Below are 18734 nucleotides of genomic sequence, written 5' to 3'. Positions count from 1 at the left end.
TTTTGGAGACAGAAAGAAGGGAGTCGAGGGCTGCCGTGACCTCGTGAAGCACAGGGCCACCTTACGGCTCTGTCCCCATTCTAGTACTGGGTGGAGCTGAGAGCCCGTGGAGGGAGCTCCCACAGTACAGAGGTGAAGTTGAATTCAGCTGTCAAAAGGGTAGTCTCGGGCAGAACACCGTTCCCTCTGAATCATCCCTTTTGTTAAGGCTTAAAGCCACCCCCAAAGGCACAACCCACCTTGGAGAGCAGAGGTAACTGGCTTGTGGGAAACAGTACAGTTGGCACCAGTCAGAGGGTGGGGAAGGGAGGAGAGAAGATGGGGCAATCGTCCAACCTCGTAGAAGGCGGTATAAAAGGCCCCCCACTCCAGGGAAGAGCCACCGTCTTCGGCCCAGGCCAAGCCCAGCTGCTGTCCTCACCTGCTCCCCATCTTTGCTCTCACCATGAGCTGCCGCATACAGAGCTCCTCCGCCAGCTATGGAGGTGGATTCGGGGGTGGCTCTTGCCAGCTGGGAGGAGGCCGCAGTATCTCTACCTGCTCATCACGCTTTGTCTCTGGGGGATCAGCTGGGGGCTACGGGGGCGGCATGAGCTGCGGCTTCGGTGCAGGGGCTGGTAGTGGTTTTGGAGGAGGCTTCGGAGGGGGCTTTGGAGGTGGCCTTGGAGGTGGCTTTGGTGGGGGTTTTGGCGCTGGCTTTGGTGACTTTGGTGGCGGCGATGGCGGCCTCCTCTCCGGCAACGAGAAGCTCACCATGCAGAACCTCAACGACCGGCTGGCCTCCTACCTGGACAAGGTGCGCGCCCTGGAGGAGGCCAACGCCGACCTGGAGGTGAAGATCCGGGACTGGTACCAGAAGCAGAGCCCCAGCAGCCCGGAGCGGGACTACAGCCACTACTACAAGACCATGGAGGACCTGCGGGACAAGGTGAGTCCTTGGATGTTGGCAAGGGTTCTTTTGTGCAGGCCAGAGCCGCAAAGGCCAGGAAATGCAGTATGGTAGAACCCTCACCCCCCCGTAGGGGAAAATTCTAGTCTTTTACCAGCAAGTGTCTCTACTCCTGATAATCTTCCTTAGGCCACTGCTCCCCAAATGCGTTTTCTCCTACTATCCATTTTTACTGTTATTACCACTCATGTCAACATTTTTACCACTTTTTACTGTCAACATTTACTGCTTTGTTATTAGTGACTGGATCCCTATAATTCTAACCCACTGAGTTTTTTGGAAACCATGACAGTTTAAAAAAAATTTTTTTTAATGTTTATTTATTTTCGAGAGAGAGAGAGAGAGGCAGAGCAAGAGCAGGGGAGGAGCAGAGAGAGAGGGAGACACAGAATCCGAAACAGGCTCCAGGCTCTGAGTTTTCAGCACAGAGCCTGACGCGGGGCTCGAACTCACAAACCGTGAGCTCATGACCTGAGCCAAAGCCGGACACAACAGACTGAGCCCCCCAGGCGCCCCAACCATGACAGTTTTAAAAGCCGCTAAGAATGACTCCAATCCTCAGAGAGGGATACGTGTTCATTCACTGGTCTCGGAATACTGGTTGATGTTGTAAGGGCCCCATTTAAACTGTTACACTCAATTAGCTACGGCCAGGTGGGAAAGATGGAGAAGAGGCTCAGCCAACATTAAACTGAGATTCCTTCATCAAGGACTGTCCATCACGCTGGGACCCAGCTTGCTAGAACAGAAATCCACCTGCCTGGGCTATGTCCCAGCTATGTGCGGTGGAATTTGCTTTTTTAATTTAAATTCAAGTTAGTTAACATACAGTGTAGTCTTGGCTTCAGGAGTAGAACCCAGTGATTCATCTCTTACATATGACACCCAGTGCTCACCTGGAAAAGTGCCCTCCTTAATGCCTGTCCCCCATTTAACCCACCCCCACCCTCTCCTCTAGCGGCCTGCTTCAGAATATGGACGTTTAGACAAGAAATTCAAACCGTTGGGAGTATTTGTTAGATCTTTCCTCTGCTCAGCCCAGAGGCCAGCTCCAACGAAGTTACTATGAGCTGTCTGGAGCCAGGCTGACCCCCTCCTGACCTTAAGGTCACCTGCTCTCACAATGGTGGGCTTGCTAGTCTGGGGCCATTGAGACATGATGAACCAAAGATGTTCTCGGTAGGGTCATTCCCCTGAAATGTGCATGCCTATCTTCCCCACCATGACCAGGCGTAGAATGCCAGAGTGACTGGGCAAGCGGAAGGACTTGCCCCACCCCTCCCTTTACAAGAAGAGGAGAGAAGTGCCTTATTCTGGCTCGCGGGGACAGTACAGAGGCAGTCAGATGATGACAACCGTCCTGCCCACGCTGTCTCTTCCTCCTCCCCAAACTCGTGGACCCTCCGGTGATTACCTCCTGTATTTTGCAGATCCTGGCGGCCACCATCGACAACAACCGGGTTGTTCTGGAGATCGACAATGCCAGGCTGGCTGCGGATGACTTTAGGCTCAAGTGAGTCCTGGCCTTTCCAAACTGTCTTTTATCTGACACAAATGCTCATCTGAACAGTGAGATCGGAGCATCCCAGGGGTGAAGGTCTTGGAGAAGTAGCAGAGTCCAGTACAGAATTAGGGGAGTGTCTAACTTCTGTGTTGCTTTTTACATTAAAAAAAAAATCATTTAGGTATGAGAACGAGCTGGCCCTGCGCCAGAGCGTGGAGGCCGACACCAACGGCCTGCGCAGGGTGCTGGACGAGCTGACCCTGACCAAGACCGACCTGGAGATGCAGATCGAGAGCCTGAACGAGGAGCTGGCCTTCCTGAAGAAGAACCACGAGGAGGTGAGGGCCGGCAGGGGCCTGCCATGGCTCAATGGCCTCCACTGAGAAAGGGGAGCAGCCAGACTTAGCCCTCCGTGGTGGGACCTGGAGGTGCTTCCTAGAACACGTTGGTAGCACTCAGAGCCGAGGAGAGGGAGGTCAGGAGCTTCACACACCTTCTTTTTCCATCCCTATAGGAGATGAAGGAGTTCAGCAGCCAGCTGGCCGGCCAGGTCAACGTGGAGATGGATGCGGCCCCGGGCGTGGACCTGACCCGCGTGCTGGCCGAGATGAGGGAACAGTATGAGGCCATGGCCGAGAAGAACCGCCGGGACGCCGAGGAATGGTTCCACAGCAAGGTACCCGGCCCTCTCACCCCGTGGCGCCCAGGGATTCCAGGGCCTTCCACTGGGCTCCTCTGAAACCTTCTTCCTGCTCGGATTTCAGAGTGCAGAGCTGAACAAGGAGGTGTCTTCTAGTACCGCCATGATCCAGACCAGCAAGACAGAGATCACAGAGCTCAGACGCACCCTCCAGGGCCTGGAGATTGAGCTGCAGTCCCAGCTCAGCATGGTACACCTGCTGCCTCCTGCCCAGCAGCCAGCACCTCTAGGCCTCTGCCTGGCCTGGCTCCCCTTCTCACTTCTCTGTTACCCCCTCCCCCCCAGAAAGCCGGGCTGGAGAGCTCGCTGGCGGAGATGGAGTGCCGCTATGCCATGCAGCTGCAGCAGATCCAGGGGCTCATCGGCGGCATCGAGGCCCAGCTGAGCGAGCTCCGCAGTGAGATGGAGTGCCAGAACCAGGAGTACAGGATGCTGCTGGACATCAAGACGCGGCTGGAGCAGGAGATCGCCACCTACCGCAGCCTGCTGGAGGGCCAGGACGCCAGGTAGGCCCTCTCAAGCCTCTCTCTTGGGAAAGTGACCACAGGACCCTTGGACATTCGAACAGGCAAGGCCTTTAAGGATCAGGTCCTCATGTTCCATATGGAAGGGGACCTTCTGAGCTTAAACTGACTGGATGGAGATCCAGGACCAGGGCTTCCTGTTTTCTTGAATCAGACTGCGGGGGGATTTCCTCAGCGGCCTGCAGGGTCAATACCTTTAAGCTTTCCAATTTGGGCCTTTGGATTAGACAGGCAGGAATAGGGGCCATGGACAGAACGGCTCATATCGGAAGAATATTGCCTTGGCTTCAGGTCGGCTAAACAAAGCGATAAAAATGGCGATTTCACTGCCTTCAGACCATTTGCAGGGACCAGGCTGTCCTTGTGGGCTCAGTGGGAGTAGGGTGTAGGTTTCGAAGGAACCAGAGGGAGGACAAAAGATCTGGCAGATGTCCTGGATTTGGGGCCGGTACTATGTCCTCCTGAGGTCCCATAGGACTGCCAGTTACCTGTGGTGGCCCTTGGGCTGGGGCACAGTTGGTAAGGAAGCCCAGCTTGCGGGCCTCTCAGTGATCTGAGTCGCTCGATCCAAGGGCAGATGAGGGAGCAGCTGTCCTTGGGTGATTTGTGCTCACTTCACTCCTCTTCTCTCTCCCAGGATGGCTGGCTTACCCTCCTCAGGAGGTAAGGAAACAACCCGGTGGGAGAGGCGAGTTGGCTCCTGCTCGCTGCCCTTGGGGGGGGGGGGGGCGGGTGGAGGCAGTGCCAGACTCCCCAGTGGACGGAGGGAGGGGGTTATGGTGGACGTGGTCATTTGCTCATCTGTGTCTTTTCAGAATAGCTGGCTCTGCCCCACGGAGCCACTGGGAGGCTTTGGAGGCTTCCCCACCTTGGGGGACAATAACATGAGAGTCTCTATCAGCTAACGCCCAGCCTGACCAGTGAGGGGGCTTGGGGCCCTCCTAAGGGCCCTGACCTGCTGAGGTGGGTCTTCTCCAGCCTGAGTGTCTCTTGCCCCCTCTGTTTCTCAGGAAGCACCAGTGTCACTGTCACCACTGCCTCCCCTCCCAGTCGCCGCATTTCCGAACCCCGTAAGCCTTAAATCCACCTGGCTTCCTCTCCCTCTGTCTTCAGCACCCAGAGGAGAGAGATGACAGGTCCCTGCAGGAGAGAGGGAGGGACCGCAGGACGCTCAGGACACCGGCCCCCCGGTGCTCTCCCGAGGGCGGGCGCTCTGCGCTTCTCTCCCTGGGCACCTCCCCTTCTCCCTTATCTGGTTACTCTGATTTCTCAGCTTCTCTGCTAAAAAGAAAAGACGATTCAATAAAGTTTCCTGCCTTTCTGCATATGTATTTTTGACTCTGGTCTGATTTCTGAGGGCAGGACCTGCCGAGGCCCTGATTTGGGGTGACAGGTGGGCGGGTACTGTTGGGCCAAGTGGCTTACCCCAACAAGGCCTGGCCCAGGCAGCTCCCAGGTGGGCAGGACACGAGGCACCTGGGCCAACCATCAGGGCACAGACACGGGGGAAATGGGTGGCTCATGGGCCACGGTGCTCAGCAAACATGGACAAATGCAACAAACTGGAGACACGCGAGGCCATGTGAGCCAGTTCAACACCTTATAGGCTAGAAGGTGGCAACGGGACACTAATAGAGTCAGGGGATGGGGAGATTTGGGAAAGAGGTCCAGACGGCTCTGGGGAGGGCTTCGAGGGCCAGTGTTCCCTTGCAGAGAAACAGAAGGGGCAGGAGACACTGGGGCTGGTTTGGGAAAGGAGACCCAGGACAGTTACCCCAAGCCCAACCTGCTGCCCCCTTTCTGCAAGGTGCTTCCTTTTAAGATGATGGACATCCGGACCTGCAGTTCCCCTCTACCCACTCCAAGGTCCTGCCATGCCAACCCGCTCAATGAATTGGCCACATGACTCAATGGGTGACCTCAATCTGAGCTGACTTTCCTCCCCAATTCCCCTCTGCACCCGTGTCCCCACCTCTCTCCATGTCACAGCTCTGATTTGCAGCCTCCTCTTGCTGGGCGCGCTCCTTACATGGAGTCTGGTCCTCTGGATTCTGGCATGGGCATGCTTCTCTTTATCCTTTCAACCCTCCCCTTGGCTCATCTGGGACAAGTCCATGGTCACAATTGCCAATACGTTCTGTTGGCACTCCAGTGAAGCCCCTCTCCTCTAGCCCAGACCCTCATGCCCGCTACCTCCTCTAAACCACTGTCCAAAGGAGCACCCTTCATGCTCCCAGATCTGTGCCATCCTGGCCCCCATCCCAGAGGCTCCGGAGGCCCAAGTCAGGAGCCCAGGAGTCACCTTGGCCTGCTCTCTCCCTGACTGCCCTCCCAGGTCCATCCTGTGGATGCTGGTAGCTTGTAATGTCCTCACAGCCGGCCCCCCGGCCTCCCTGCCTCCAGTTTGAGCTTCCCCTGCGTCCTTGCTCCACACTCAATTGGGGATGATTCTTGGGAATGGGAAATCTTCCTCCTGGCCTAGTGATGCTTCCGTGGCTCCCCTGGCCACTGAAGAAAACCTGGACTCCTCCCTGGCAGAGGCCGCTACTGTCTGGCCTCTTCCTGCCTGTCTCTGGCCCTGAATTCTACAATCGCCCCCTCTCACAACTTGAGGCCCTGTTATGCAAACCGGTCTTGGTGACCCAGTCATGTGACTGGGAGCCTCGGGCCCTTGTTCAATGAGTGACCTCAGTCTGAGGTGACCTTCCTCCTCGCTTTCCCTCTGCGCCCCCACATTTGTGTTATTGGAAACTACCAGGTGTTTCTTTTCCGCATTTATTTATTTTTGCAGTGGGGGAGGGGCAGAGAGAGAGGGGAAGGGAGAGGCAGACGATCTGAAGCAGGGTCCACGCCGACAGCAGAGAGCCCTCTGTGGGACTCGACCCCGCAGACCGCGAGATCGTGACCTGAGCCGAAGTCAGACACTTAACTAAACTGAGCCACCCGCGTATCCTGAACTACCGGGTTTTTATTCACCGTTCAGACTGAGATGCACACCCCCTCCCCTGTGGCACCCGGACAGTGTGGGGTGCATTCAGGTGTGTGTGTGTCCGCACCTGCCTAGCCCGGTGTTGACGACGTGCTTGGGAGGGTGGGGCTGCCTTTCTCTCCCTGGACCAGCCTACCAACCGCTGGGGCACTGCTGTGGGCTCAGGTGGCTGGCTTAGTCCTACAAACATCACTGACATGCGGCCCACCCGGCTGACTAAGCCAGAGCATTCCAGATTCCTCCCCTCTCCCCGCCCACTGCAGAACGGGCTGGACTTAATTCTAGCTCACATGCCCAGGTCCGTGTGGTCCACGTGGAGCCACGAAATGAGCTGGACCCTGGGCCTGGTGGGGGCTCTGGTCGGGGACCCTTTCACCCAGGCGTCAGGGAGGCCATCGAAGCCGGACTCACACAAGGGCCTCTGTGGCCCTGTCGGGAGTCCCAGGGAAGCCAGAGAGGGAAGCCCAGGAGGGGCCGTCAAAGCCAACCCAGGAGCCTTCCTGAACCGGGAGAAGGTGGTCACCTCGGTAGGGTGGTGCGCGGGCTGGGAATCTGCCCTTTCCATCCAGGACTCAGTTTTTCCCCCTGTCATCTGTAGGGGGCGGCCATTTGAGGGAGGGCAGCTTTGAGGGAGGCCTGCAGGGTTGGTATTTCCCTCTCCCAGTTCGCTAGGTGCCCACACCCACCCCAGGCCCACACCTCTGCTTCCCAGGGCTGTGGTCACGAGCGTGTGGCTAATCACATGTGAATGCCAGAGGTGCCAAATCAGACGGGGTAAAAACAAAGGGGAAAGCGACAGTGTGTCTAGCGCCTGACTCTTTACGGAGCTCCTTTGCATTATTTCATTTTTGTCACAATCCCATGAGTCGGCACCATTGTGCCCATTTTACACGTCTAAAGACTGAGGCCCAGGCTGCTGAAGTGACCTGCCTATCGAGAGAGCTGGCATCCATGTTCCAATGTGCTTTTCGACACTGTGGTTGGCCTTTTGTCAAAGTCAAGCATTCGGTTCCGGGCCTCTAGGGAAAGAAACGAGGCTCTCTTCTAAGCCCCAATGCTTAAGGGATAGAGGTGTCAACCATGCGATGCTCCTGTGGCGTCCCGTGCCTCAGAGCTAGTCAGGCTCTCGAGGCAAGCACCTCCATACAGTAGGTGCTGCACAAAGTTGGCTAATTTCTGTGCTGCCTCTGTGCCCTCTTCCTCCTCCCCCTCAGCAAAGGTGCCTCCCTCTCTTTCAGGCTCCTCCCAATGGACGGGGCAGTCAACTTCTGCCCTCCCTGATGGGGGTGCGTGTCCTGTCTGGGTCCTGCAGGGGGCAGGCTCACCCCAGAAAGCAGATCAGTTCCTCTCGGCCACCTGCTGGGACCCAGGGCGGAGGGACAGAGCCCTAGACCTGATCCTACCTGGGTCCAGTGTCCACACCAGGCCTTGGCCAGTCCCCGGCCTCATGGTGGGCAGCTGGGCGCCCTGGTGAACGGGGCACGGCTGAGCCCCGAGACTCCTCGGGTGCCTGTTGTCTTTCTGTTTTGGGTGGTAACCTTTGAGGGTCCACAAAAGACTCAGAGTGTGAGGTGAAGGTGCCTGGGGCTTTCTGGGAAGGGGAGGCTCACGGTCCCTCTTAAGGGGAGCTTGAGGGAAGAGAAGGGAGGGATGTCACGCGAAGGCTGTGGTCAATGGCGTGTGATGATGTGCTGTTCCGGCTTTCCCGCGTCAGCCACTGGGGCCCTTCCTCTCTCCCTGCCTGGGTCAGCGTGCGTCTTGGGGCTGCCTGGGGACCTGCCTCCTATTGGATGGTGTTCCTGGGGCTTAGTGGCTGGAGTGGGGCAGGGTATGCGAGTGACACGCCTTTGAGCAGCTCCTCTGGGGGGTCCAGCATGAGCCGAGCACACATCAGACTCCATTCTGCAGAGTTTGGGAAGGATCAGGTTGCTGGGTGGGTCCTCAGACCCACACAGGCTCCTGTTGCGGGTGGGGAGGGGGGCGGGGGAGTTGGCCAAGAACTGGTATTCACTCTTCTGGCCCATTTTTATGAACGGCCGTGATGACTCTGTGGCTTCTTTCAACCAAGGATCTCAGCCTAGTTTGCAAGCGGAACCCACAGTATAAAGCCGAGTTAATTACAATCTGGAGCCCACAGTGCTTTGCAGACACGCCGTCGTCAGTAGGAAGTACTGAGACCGAGTGCACACCAGGCCCTGTAAATGCGGACGATGGAACTCAATTAAACAGGGTGTTTGGGAAATTTGCTTTGTAGTTCAGTTAAGTGGTACCTGAATCCAGTGGACGCGGGAGGCTGAGGTACCGCTTCTTTCTCCCACTGGGCCTGGCTCCGCGTCTCCCACAAACCACAGGTTCTCCAGGCACTTGAGGGAAAGCAGTGACAGCTCTGGAATTTTCCATAAAAGCTGGGTGGGGGGAGTTAGGGGCTGAGTGGGTCCGAGCAGGAGGCCCTGGACTCTTCCAGATGGGAGCTGTCAGCCGACGCAGCTGTGCAGGAAGGAAGAGCTGGCTGTAGGTGAGGGAAGTGGGTCCTGGGATGCAGGAACAGAGCCTGGTGACAGAGAACCGTGGAGAGGTATGGCCGCGGACTGGGGTCGGGGTGGCTCTCTGGGCCTCCCCCAAAGCAAGGGTAGTTTGGAGCAGAATCCAGAAGCCCCGGGCGATTGCCAAATGACACCCGAGGGGGAGAGAAAGTACCTTTGTGTTTTGGGGGGAATGAGAGTTCTGGGGGAGTTCTGGAGCTGGTGAGGTGGGGGTTTCAAGTCCTGATCTGGGTGGGGCCCAGGCCCAGTGGGGATTCAGGGCCATACAAGGAGCAGCATGCTGGGAAGCCATGTCCCCGGGAGCCCGGTAGAGGCCTGGGTCCTCAGGAGGAGCCACTTCCCGGAGCCGTGGCCTCCTCGTCAGCTCTCCTGAGGTCCCAGGGCATGGGCTCCTGGTCCTATGGAGGGGCAGCCAGGGAGTGGGGAAAGACACCCCCCCCCCACCCTTGTTCAATCAGTGTGTGTCCAGATTGTCCTGAGCCTGGCTAGGGCCGGATGGCAGCCTTGCCCAGTTAATGTGGAACCACAGACAGACAGTGAATGATTTCAGGTACAAGTATGTCCCAATATTGTATGCAGTTTTGTTTGCTAATAAAATCTGGCAGCCCTGCCCTTAGCAGGTCTGGGAACAGCTCTGAGTCTCTTCCAGTCAAGACTAAAAAAGGCGAGACCTTTCTCTGATTCTTTGGATAAATCGAATTGGTGGCTCAAAATGTCTTAATTGAAAGATTCCCCCCCACTCCCCCATAATGCTTCCGTCAACTTCGTGTACCTGTTACTGCACGTCTGTACTAGAATCTCACAGCTGGCAGCAGAGTTGGCCTGGGGTTTTGATGTGGTTATTTGGCACAGAAATTTCTGGGAGGGGCCGGGAATCCCGGGTGCTTTGCCGCTTGAGTAAATTGAAAAAGCAGTTGTGTGGGGGGAAGAAATGGAGGTCAGTGTGGGTGTCCCCGTTTCTGGGTGGGTGGGTACTGGGTGGGGTCTAAAAAGGTGAAGACTTGGGATCAGCATGTCCTAGATGCCTCTTAGAGTGAGAAATTCTGCAGGACCCGTGTGTATGGGTGTCAAAGATCAAACAGGTACCAGGAAAACCAGGAAGCTCAAGCCTAAGCCGAGAGAGAGAGAGAGAGAGAGAGAGAGAGAGAGAGAGATTGTATTTCTTGAGTGACCTTTTTCCTTTTGTGCCCTTTTGTGGAGACCTGGCTGCCCCATGGTCCATGGTCTGCTTCCTCCAATGCCTTTGGGGCACCATGTGATGGTGGAGGCTGGCTTCTAACTATAGCACCAGCACCGAGAAGCAGGAAAAGAGGGACCCTGCTTTCCTTCTCGGGCCCACTGTGACAGGCCGTGCCCAGTCCCTTCTATGTTGAAGGGAATGATCAGCTGGGCAGCAGACTCATGCTTGATTTCTTAGGTCTTCGGCCACAGAGAACCTTGGCTTTCAGATGGAAGCTCATTTGAGAACAGATACCCCTCCTCCTCCTCCTCTTCCTCCCCCTCCTCCTTCTTCTTCTTCTTCTTCTTCTTCTTCTTCTTCTTCTTCTTCTTCTTTCTTCTCTTTCAACCAAAAAAGGATCCACAAACCCAGTGGTTGATTTTGAACTTGGTGGCCTTCCAAGGTGGGCTTGGGAAAAGCCAGGACATTTTATGTTCCTGCAGCAGCACCTCCCCTCCTCCCCTTGACCCTGAAGCTGGGGCCATAGTGGGCAGAGAGCATCCTGTCAGCTCTGTAGCCCTAAAGCCAGCACCGGTGCTGGCAGGAAGTGGAGGTAGCTTTTGGAAGGTGCTAGCTTCTCGTCAGAGGCCAGAGGGTCCTGGTCTAGGGGGCTCCTGCTGCTCTTTGATCAGCTGTCTTTCTTGCACAGCTGGGCTGCATCCCATGAAACCAGGGTGAGTGATTTGAGCCCCTGGATACAGCATTTGGCTGGAGCTTAGGCTATATGGGTTCTAAGAACAGTTTTGATCTCTCAAATCTGTGACACCAGTTTCTGTTCATCAAGCATGTTTACTTCTCACAATCCTGTGACCGTGGTTCCTCCTGGAAAAACTGAGGCTCAGAGTGGCTGAGTAGCTTCAACTACCCAGGTCTGCCTGAGTTCAGGCCTCAGGCCCCTGTGGGCCAGCCTGAGACCCTCTGAGCCCCTTCTTTGGCAAAGCTGTGTCCCTGGCTCAGTTGACCAGAGATGTCATTTCAGCCTGGACGTGCTGGGGTGCCGGCTCAACATCCCGGTGACTCTGTACCACCAAATGGGGGCTTCTGGGGAACAGCCCCAGGAGGTGGGCTCGTGTGGCCTCTGCCTACCAGGGCAGGCCCGGAGGAAGCCCATGCCTTTGCTCTGGTGGAGGCGTGGAAGCAAAGGGTGGCCTGAGGTCCAAGAGGGTTTGCAAAAACAAAAACAAAAAAATAAGAAAACTCAATCATGTCATAAGCTGGAATCTCTGTAACTCCTCTCCATTCTTTTATTCTCCAGGCTAGTGGCAAAGAAGCAGGATGGTGGCTGTGGGGGGTGGTGAATGAGTCACGGACATGTGCAGGTGACTCCTGGCCCCCTCCACAGGAAATGCCTAGGCCTCAAATCCTATAATGTCTGAGATGGAAGAGGGCCTCAAGCTTCCCTTGTCTGGGCACTTCCTGTTCAGGTTGGGGCTCTGGGGCCCGGAATGGACGGGGGTCACTTGGGAAGTTTGGGGCAGAGCTTGGCTTGGAGTCCAGGCCCCTGACCCTTAGCCCAGTGTATTGTATTTTATTGTATTGTATTGTATTGTATTGTATTTATTTATTTATTTATTTTGAGGAGAGAGAGAGAAAGCAAGAGAGCAGGAGCAGGGGAAGGGCAGAGAGAAGGAGAGAGAGAATACCAAGCAGGCTCCACACCATCAATGCAGAGCCCAATATAGGGCTTGAGCTCATGAACCACGAGATCATGACCTGAGCTGAAACCAAGAGTCAGACGCTTAACCGACTGAGCCACCCAGGAGCTCCTTCAGATTAATGTTAGAAAGAATGGTCTTGAAATGGATTCTATTTTGAAATAAAACCTGATGAATGGGCACTCCTGGTTTACTTGATGCCGAACAGGGGGGATTTTCTCTAAGGCTGGGGCGCCATGGGGAGTGGGGTGGGCAGATCCCTGGGGCTGTGTTGGGAGACGAGTGGCTCTGTGAGTCCTGGGTTCTCTTCCCTGATGCAGGCAGGGCATCTGTTCCGCATGGGCCTCACTTCCATCCTGTCATGGCCCCGGCTTCTGGGTGGAAGAGAGCAGAGCAATTCCTCCCGTGAAGCCCCCTCCACACTTCCCTCCGAGGGGTGGCCTCGCAGTTTGCAACATGGAGAAAGGCAGAGGACCAAGGGCGACCAAAAGCCCTTCTCTGACCCACTTGTCACCCGCTTCAGGAGAGGTATGTGCCTCTCCTCATAGCCTGGGAGACACCTGCCTGGACTCTGGCCCTTGGTGGCCACCCTGATGCACAGGCTGGGAGCGATGGGAACAGAGCATCAGACACCTGCCCACTCGGTTGCCCTGAAGGAAACCTGGAATCTTCTTCAGATATGGATTGTTTAGCAGAGGGGTGAGAAAACCCAGAAACTTCAGATGCCTGGCAGCCAGAGGCCCCGGAGAAGAGCTGTGCCAGGCCTTGGAAGGGCTGCCCTTGGAAGAGCATGCTGTGTCCCACATAAGGTAAGTTGAATCATGGGTGTTTTAGGGACAGCCAGACTCTGCGTGAGTTGTCCTAGAAATCAGAGGGGGGCATTTATGGGAGGTGTGGTCAGAGCCCCTGTGCTGATGGTCAGTGGTTGTCAAGTGGGGGGGGGGTTTGGCCTCCCAGGGGATATTTGGCAGTGTCTGGGGACATCTCGGGTTGCCACAACTGGGGGAGGGGGTTGCTACTGGCATCTGGTCATAGAATCCAGGGACGCTGCTGACATTTTACGATGTACCGGAAGCCTCCCCGCCCATAAGGAATTATGTAGTCTACGATGTCAGTGCTGAGGTTGAGAAACCCCGGGGACAGCCCCATCCTAGGCTCTGCTGGAAGACGGGGCTGCTGTGAGGACTTGGTTCCGTGGCATCCAGAGCTCTGGGGGCCTAATGTCCCCTTTTCCGCTCCCGGTGGGGGGGGTGGGGCGCTGTCAGGCATCCTGTCGAGGTGTCTGCCGAAGTGGGTGAGGCATGGGCATCACAGCCAACCCTCCTGAGTAATTTCAGAGAGAAGCTTATAAAGCGTTTTAAGAGGTTGCTAAATTACAACTTCAGTATCACATAAATGCTTCCATAAACGCCAGTCTTGCAAACCAAGTCTGTGTGGGAGAAGAGTGAGCGGGTCGCCTGAGCCTTGGGAAATCCCATTTTGTGAGGCGGCAGACGGAGTTTACTTTTGGTGGTTAAATTCTCAGGTTCTCCTCCCAGCTTGCTTAATTATCTGGCGGTGTTTTGTTTATTCTCATTTTTTCCTTCCCTGTCCAACGCGTCTGCATTGACCATCTCCTGTCATCTGCACTGAGCCGTCTCTCAGGGCCTAGGGGGATGGTGGAGGCTGCCCAGGGTCCTGATTCTACTCTCCCAGGTTCAGAGACCTGTGGGTCACAAAGGACACTGCCCTCCAGGGCAGCCCCTTGGAGGGCTCACACGTGCGATCCTTTGCCGGCCACAGCCACAAACCATCATCAAAGACTGTCCTGTGTAAGCAGTGTTTCTAGAGCACACAGGGGTTTTCAAAATACTCTTACCTCTGTTCTCGATTCTTCTCGTATCTGTGGGAAGCAGGCAGGGCAGGCTGATGACCTGCACTGTCCTGATGAGGACACTGAGGTACACCACAGTCATGTGCTCACATCGCAGGACCGATTATCCGCAGAGCCATCATTTGGACCTAGGTCTCTGGGTCCCAGATTCTGGGTGCCTGCACTTGACCTTGGTTGTGTGAGAGAAGCAGCAGGAACACAGGAGTATAGGATTTGGGGTCTGGGAGACCTGGTCTCCATTCCAAGTTCTGTCACTCGCTGCCTGTTCACCTTGAGCAAGCTTATTTTTAGCCGTTCGGAGTCTCCACGTCGGTGCCTTGGAGACAGGACCGGCCGCTTCCCAGGATTGTTGTGTGGTGTAAATGAAGTGACTACGGGTCCTGAACACAGTAGCTCTGGGAATTGTCCTTCCCTTTTAGCCGTCCCAGGGGCCCAGGCGCAGGGGAGCACCTGTGAGGCCGGGGAAGTGGACAGGGGGTGACGAGCGGACAGACTGGGTTGCTCCGGGGAAGGCACGCAGAGAGAGCAGGAACCAAATGTCATTTGTGAGGCCACTCCCGATTTATGGGATCTGGTGCAAAGACTTTGAAGACGCAATAAAATTCATATTCTGACAGGAAATGACAACACATGAGAGTCCTGACTTAGCAAACAAAATTCAAATTTTTTTTTTTAAATTTTTTACAAGCTAAGAAATTCTGGATGGGTAGCAAAAAAATCACATTCTGATGAGATTAGCTTTCCGGAATAGGAATAGGCTTTCCCAAGAGAAACACGCCAACACCCCATGGAGACTGTATATAAACACCCCAGAGAGGCCTTGAGAGTCTAGAACCTGAGCTCCTTGCTTCACTGTGACCTGCCTCTGCTAGGATCATGGCCACCCAGGTCTGCTCCCCGGTCTTCTCCTCTGGGTCTGTCAAGGGCCTGTGTGGCACGGCAGGCGGCGTCTCTCGGGTGTCCTCCGTCCGCTCTGTGGGCTCCTGCAGGGTCCCCAGTCTTGCTGGTGCTGTGGGGTCTGCCTCCTCCATCAGGCTGGGCCTCTCCAGCCTCGGGAGCTGCTTGCCCGGCTCCTACCTGGCCGCTGGCTGCTACCCCTCTGGCTTTGTTGGGAGCGGGGGCTGGTTCTGCGAGGGAGCCTTCAATGGCAGCGAGAAGGAGACCATGCAGTTCCTGAACGACCGCCTGGCCAACTACCTGGAGAAGGTGCGCCAGCTGGAGCGGGAGAACGCGGAGCTGGAGACCAGGATCCGGGAGTGGTATGAGTCTCAGATCCCGTACATCTGCCCAGACTACCAGTCGTATTTCAAGACCATCGAGGACCTCCAGCAGAAGGTAATGGGGACCTGGCCCCTCCCCAGCGTCCCCAGCCCTGGCTGGGAGTGGGGTGGTGGGGCGGGGGAGGGTCCTGTCTCATTCCAAGGGACTACAGACGGATGAGAATTCTTAGGACCTCTTAGGGAATTCTCTGTTCAGGGCAAGATTTTCTCTGGGGGTTCTGGTTTTCTGGGGCGGGGGAGGGAACCCAGACCTCTCTGTGAGTCTCTTGCTAAGAGCATCTATGCCAGCCATCCCTCTCCTTCCCTGGCTGTCTTAGCTATAGGAAGGGCAATAACATGTACCCAGCCTCTACCAGATGCAGGCACAGCGCCTGATGCTTTCCCATCTGTTAGATTACTTGGAGAGATGGGTAATACTCACCTTGGGGATCTCACCTTGGAGAGATGGGTATTACTGGGCCCATTTAACAGAGGCAGAAGTTAAGTATCCGGGAGGTTCAGCAAACTTGCCCGAGATCGCACAGCCTGTGAGTGTGAGATGCAGAATCTGAATCCGGGTTGGCTTGGATCTTTGCACCTCAGCCTGAGGCCTCCCACCGTGCCATTCTGGGGCCTACTTCTAGTGATGCCCTTCCTGGGACTGATGCTCCTTCCATGTCTGGGCTCAGGGCTCAGGACTCAGGGCTGGGCGTGCTGAAGGTGCCGGTGGTACTTAGAAGCATGCCCTCTGTGAGCTGGGCCTTTCCTAGCTCCCAGGACGCCCCTTGTTCCCCAGATCCTGCTGACCAAGGCTGAGAACGCCAGGCTAGTCTTGCAGATTGACAACGCCAAGCTGGCTGCCGACGACTTCCGGACCAAGTGAGTGGGCCTCATCAGGGAAGGTCCGTTGTGCCTTCCTTCGCCTCTGCCCCCCGGCCTTGGGAGCTGGGGAGGTGGGAGTGAGGCCAGACCGAACCGTAAGCGGGAATACGGCACAGGCCCTGGATCCCTTCCGGGTCAAAGGAAAGGCCCAGCGTGCTGCTGACCCCAAATCAGCCACCGCAGCTGATGGAGGGCGGGGGAACCTGCCTGTGCGTGGCTCCTTCGCTGCAGACCCAGCAGGGTTGTGTGTGTGTGCAGGTACGAGACGGAGCTGTCCATGCGGCAGCTGGTGGAGGCCGACACCAACGGCCTGCGCAGGATCCTGGACGAGCTGACCCTGTGCAAGGCCGACCTGGAGGCCCAGGTGGAGTCCCTGAAGGAGGAGCTGCTGTGCCTCAAGAAGAACCACGAGGAGGTGAGGCTCGTGTCATGCGACTTTCCGGAGTTTCCCACCCGGCAGGAGCTCCAGCTGACATTTGTTGACATCACACTGTGTGCCCGGAGCTGTTTGAAACACTTTGCATTTTGTTCTCGCTTCATTTCGTCCTCACAATGATCCCATTTTACGGATGAGAAAAGCGAGGCATGGAGGGGTTCAGCCACGTGCCTAAAGTCACAGAGATCCCACACTCCTGCCCATGACACTAGATCTCCCTCTGGATACTAGTGTCTGATAACATTTATTCTATTTGCCTGACGTTTGCCTCATGTCACCCTACCCTCCCAAATCCCCAGAGGAGGCAGGTGTATGCCCGTGAGGCGACCGAGGCTCAGAGAAGTTGATATGCTAACGTTACCCAGCCGGCACCTGCGGGAGGAGGGTTTGAGCCCAGCCACTGGAACCCTCAATCCGGCACCCTTTTCCCAACCGTGTCCCATCCTGCCTCCCCTCTGCAGGAAGTCAACACACTCCGTTGCCAACTCGGGGACCGACTGAACGTGGAGGTGGATGCCGCCCCCCCAGTGGATCTCAACAAGATTCTGGATGATATGAGATGCCAGTATGAGGCCCTGGTGGAGAATAACCGTCGAGACGTGGAGGCCTGGTTCAACGCCCAGGTGGGGCTGGGGCCGCTGGGCTGGGGGGGGGGGGGCGGGGGGCGGGCACCAGCTCCCGGGGCAGGGGGTTCCCCTTTAAAGTAGCTTCACTTGGTCTGACCATGCTCTGGGCCCTCAGACCGAGGAGCTGAACCAGCAGGTGGTGTCCAGCTCGGAGCAGCTGCAGTGTTGCCAGACGGAGATCATCGAGCTGAGACGCACGGTCAACGCCCTGGAGATTGAGCTGCAGGCCCAGCACGGCATGGTGGGTGGCTTCTGCCCCAGTCACTGGCCACAGCTCCTGGCAAAGCCCTGACCCCCCAGCCTCAGCATGCGGGCTCATGATGGGGCGTGATCACACAGGATATGCACATACCCAGGGCTACAGGGTCTCTGGTTGGGACTCCCTTCCACTGGCGGCTCTTCCTCTCTCCCCTTCCAGAGGAACTCCCTGGAATCCACCCTGGCGGAGACCGAGGCGCGCTACAGCTCCCAGCTGGCCCAGATGCAGTGCCTGATCAGCAACGTGGAGGCCCAGTTGGCCGAGATCCGCTGTGACCTGGAGCGGCAGAACCAGGAGTACCAGGTGCTGCTGGACGTCAAGGCCCGGCTGGAGTCGGAGATCGCCACCTACCGCCGCCTGCTGGAGGGCGAGGACTGCAAGTGAGTGGCTGTGAGCCCCAGAGAGCCAGGCGTGGGGACAGGGCTCCCGGGGACCAGCCCTCAGTGCCTCAGAGAGGGTGTCAGTCTGCAGTGGGTGACAGCGATTGATCCAAAACCTCTCCCTTGAGATCCCTTCTTGTCCCAGCTTGGTCATCACAGGGGCACAAGCCGCACCCCCCCCCTCCGCCCCCCACAGTGCCTTCCCACCATGGTGCTTAGCTGGGAGTTCCTCGTCTTCCCCCCTGCAGCCCTTGGGGGGTTTCAAAGGCACCGAAGCCATCGGTTGTTGTCATCCTAAACTGTACTCTATCCCCTAAATCCGCTTAACATGAATCTCAGTCCCATGCCCCGATGCCAAATGCACTCTGATATGATTTCATTTCCTCAGGCTGCCTGCCCACCCTTGTGCCACGGAATGCAAGCCTTCCGTTAGGGTACCTTACGTCTCGACTGTGCCCTGTGCTCCGGCTGTGCCCTGCGGCCCGGCTCCCCAGGTCAGCACCCAGATCCGCACCATCACCGAGGAGATCAGAGACGGGAAGGTCGTCTCCTCCAGGGAGCACCTGCAGCCCTGCCCACTGTAGCCAGCCCCCCGGAGGGACACCCCTGTGGCTCCTGGCTCTAAATGACCCCCCCTCCATTCCCTAGAGGGGCTCCCCGCTCAGCAGATTTTTTTTCTACCAAAATAAGTTCTTATATTGTGTTTCTGGACTTAACTGCTTTTATGCAAAACTAGGTTCCCCTGGAATTCTACCCAATAAAGTGTGTTCTCTTGGCATTGCAAACGTGACTCTGTCTATTCTTATGAGGTTAGTTAGTGGGGATGTTTGGTCAAGGGTCACAGTAAAGTTGTGGGCTTTGGTTTCACGTCTGTCTTCTCTGGGTCTGAGTGGTAGGAAGTGATAGGGTGATTAAAGATATTTAATAACGGGGACA

The 18734-nt window shown here is 56.4% G+C and overlaps 2 protein-coding genes across 2 annotated transcripts; both read left to right on the top strand.

The window, feature by feature from the left end:
• Positions 1–286: 286 nt before the first annotated feature.
• LOC132687651 (keratin, type I cytoskeletal 13-like) lies at positions 287–5008 on the top strand. The gene is made up of 8 exons (XM_060646098.3): positions 287–928; positions 2380–2462; positions 2635–2791; positions 2968–3129; positions 3218–3343; positions 3439–3659; positions 4315–4340; positions 4688–5008. Exons 1-8 carry the CDS (start codon positions 446–448, stop codon positions 4756–4758), a joined length of 1329 nt encoding a protein of 442 aa, XP_060502081.2. The 5' UTR covers positions 287–445; the 3' UTR covers positions 4759–5008.
• A 7708-nt stretch (positions 5009–12716) lies between these two features.
• KRT36 (keratin 36) lies at positions 12717–18546 on the top strand. Its single transcript, XM_060646101.3, has 7 exons — positions 12717–15291; positions 16012–16094; positions 16356–16512; positions 16995–17156; positions 17275–17400; positions 17578–17798; positions 18187–18546. The coding sequence occupies exons 1-7, from the start codon at positions 14833–14835 to the stop codon at positions 18380–18382; spliced, it is 1404 nt and encodes a 467-aa protein (XP_060502084.3). The 5' UTR covers positions 12717–14832; the 3' UTR covers positions 18383–18546.
• Positions 18547–18734: the final 188 nt, after the last annotated feature.

Source organism: Panthera onca, chromosome E1 (genome assembly GCF_046562875.1).
Source record: "Panthera onca isolate mPanOnc1 chromosome E1, mPanOnc1 haplotype 2, whole genome shotgun sequence".
NCBI classification, from domain to species: domain Eukaryota; kingdom Metazoa; phylum Chordata; class Mammalia; order Carnivora; family Felidae; genus Panthera; species Panthera onca.
Note: the sequence above shows the minus strand (reverse complement) of the source record. Positions and strands in the feature narration are given on the sequence as shown.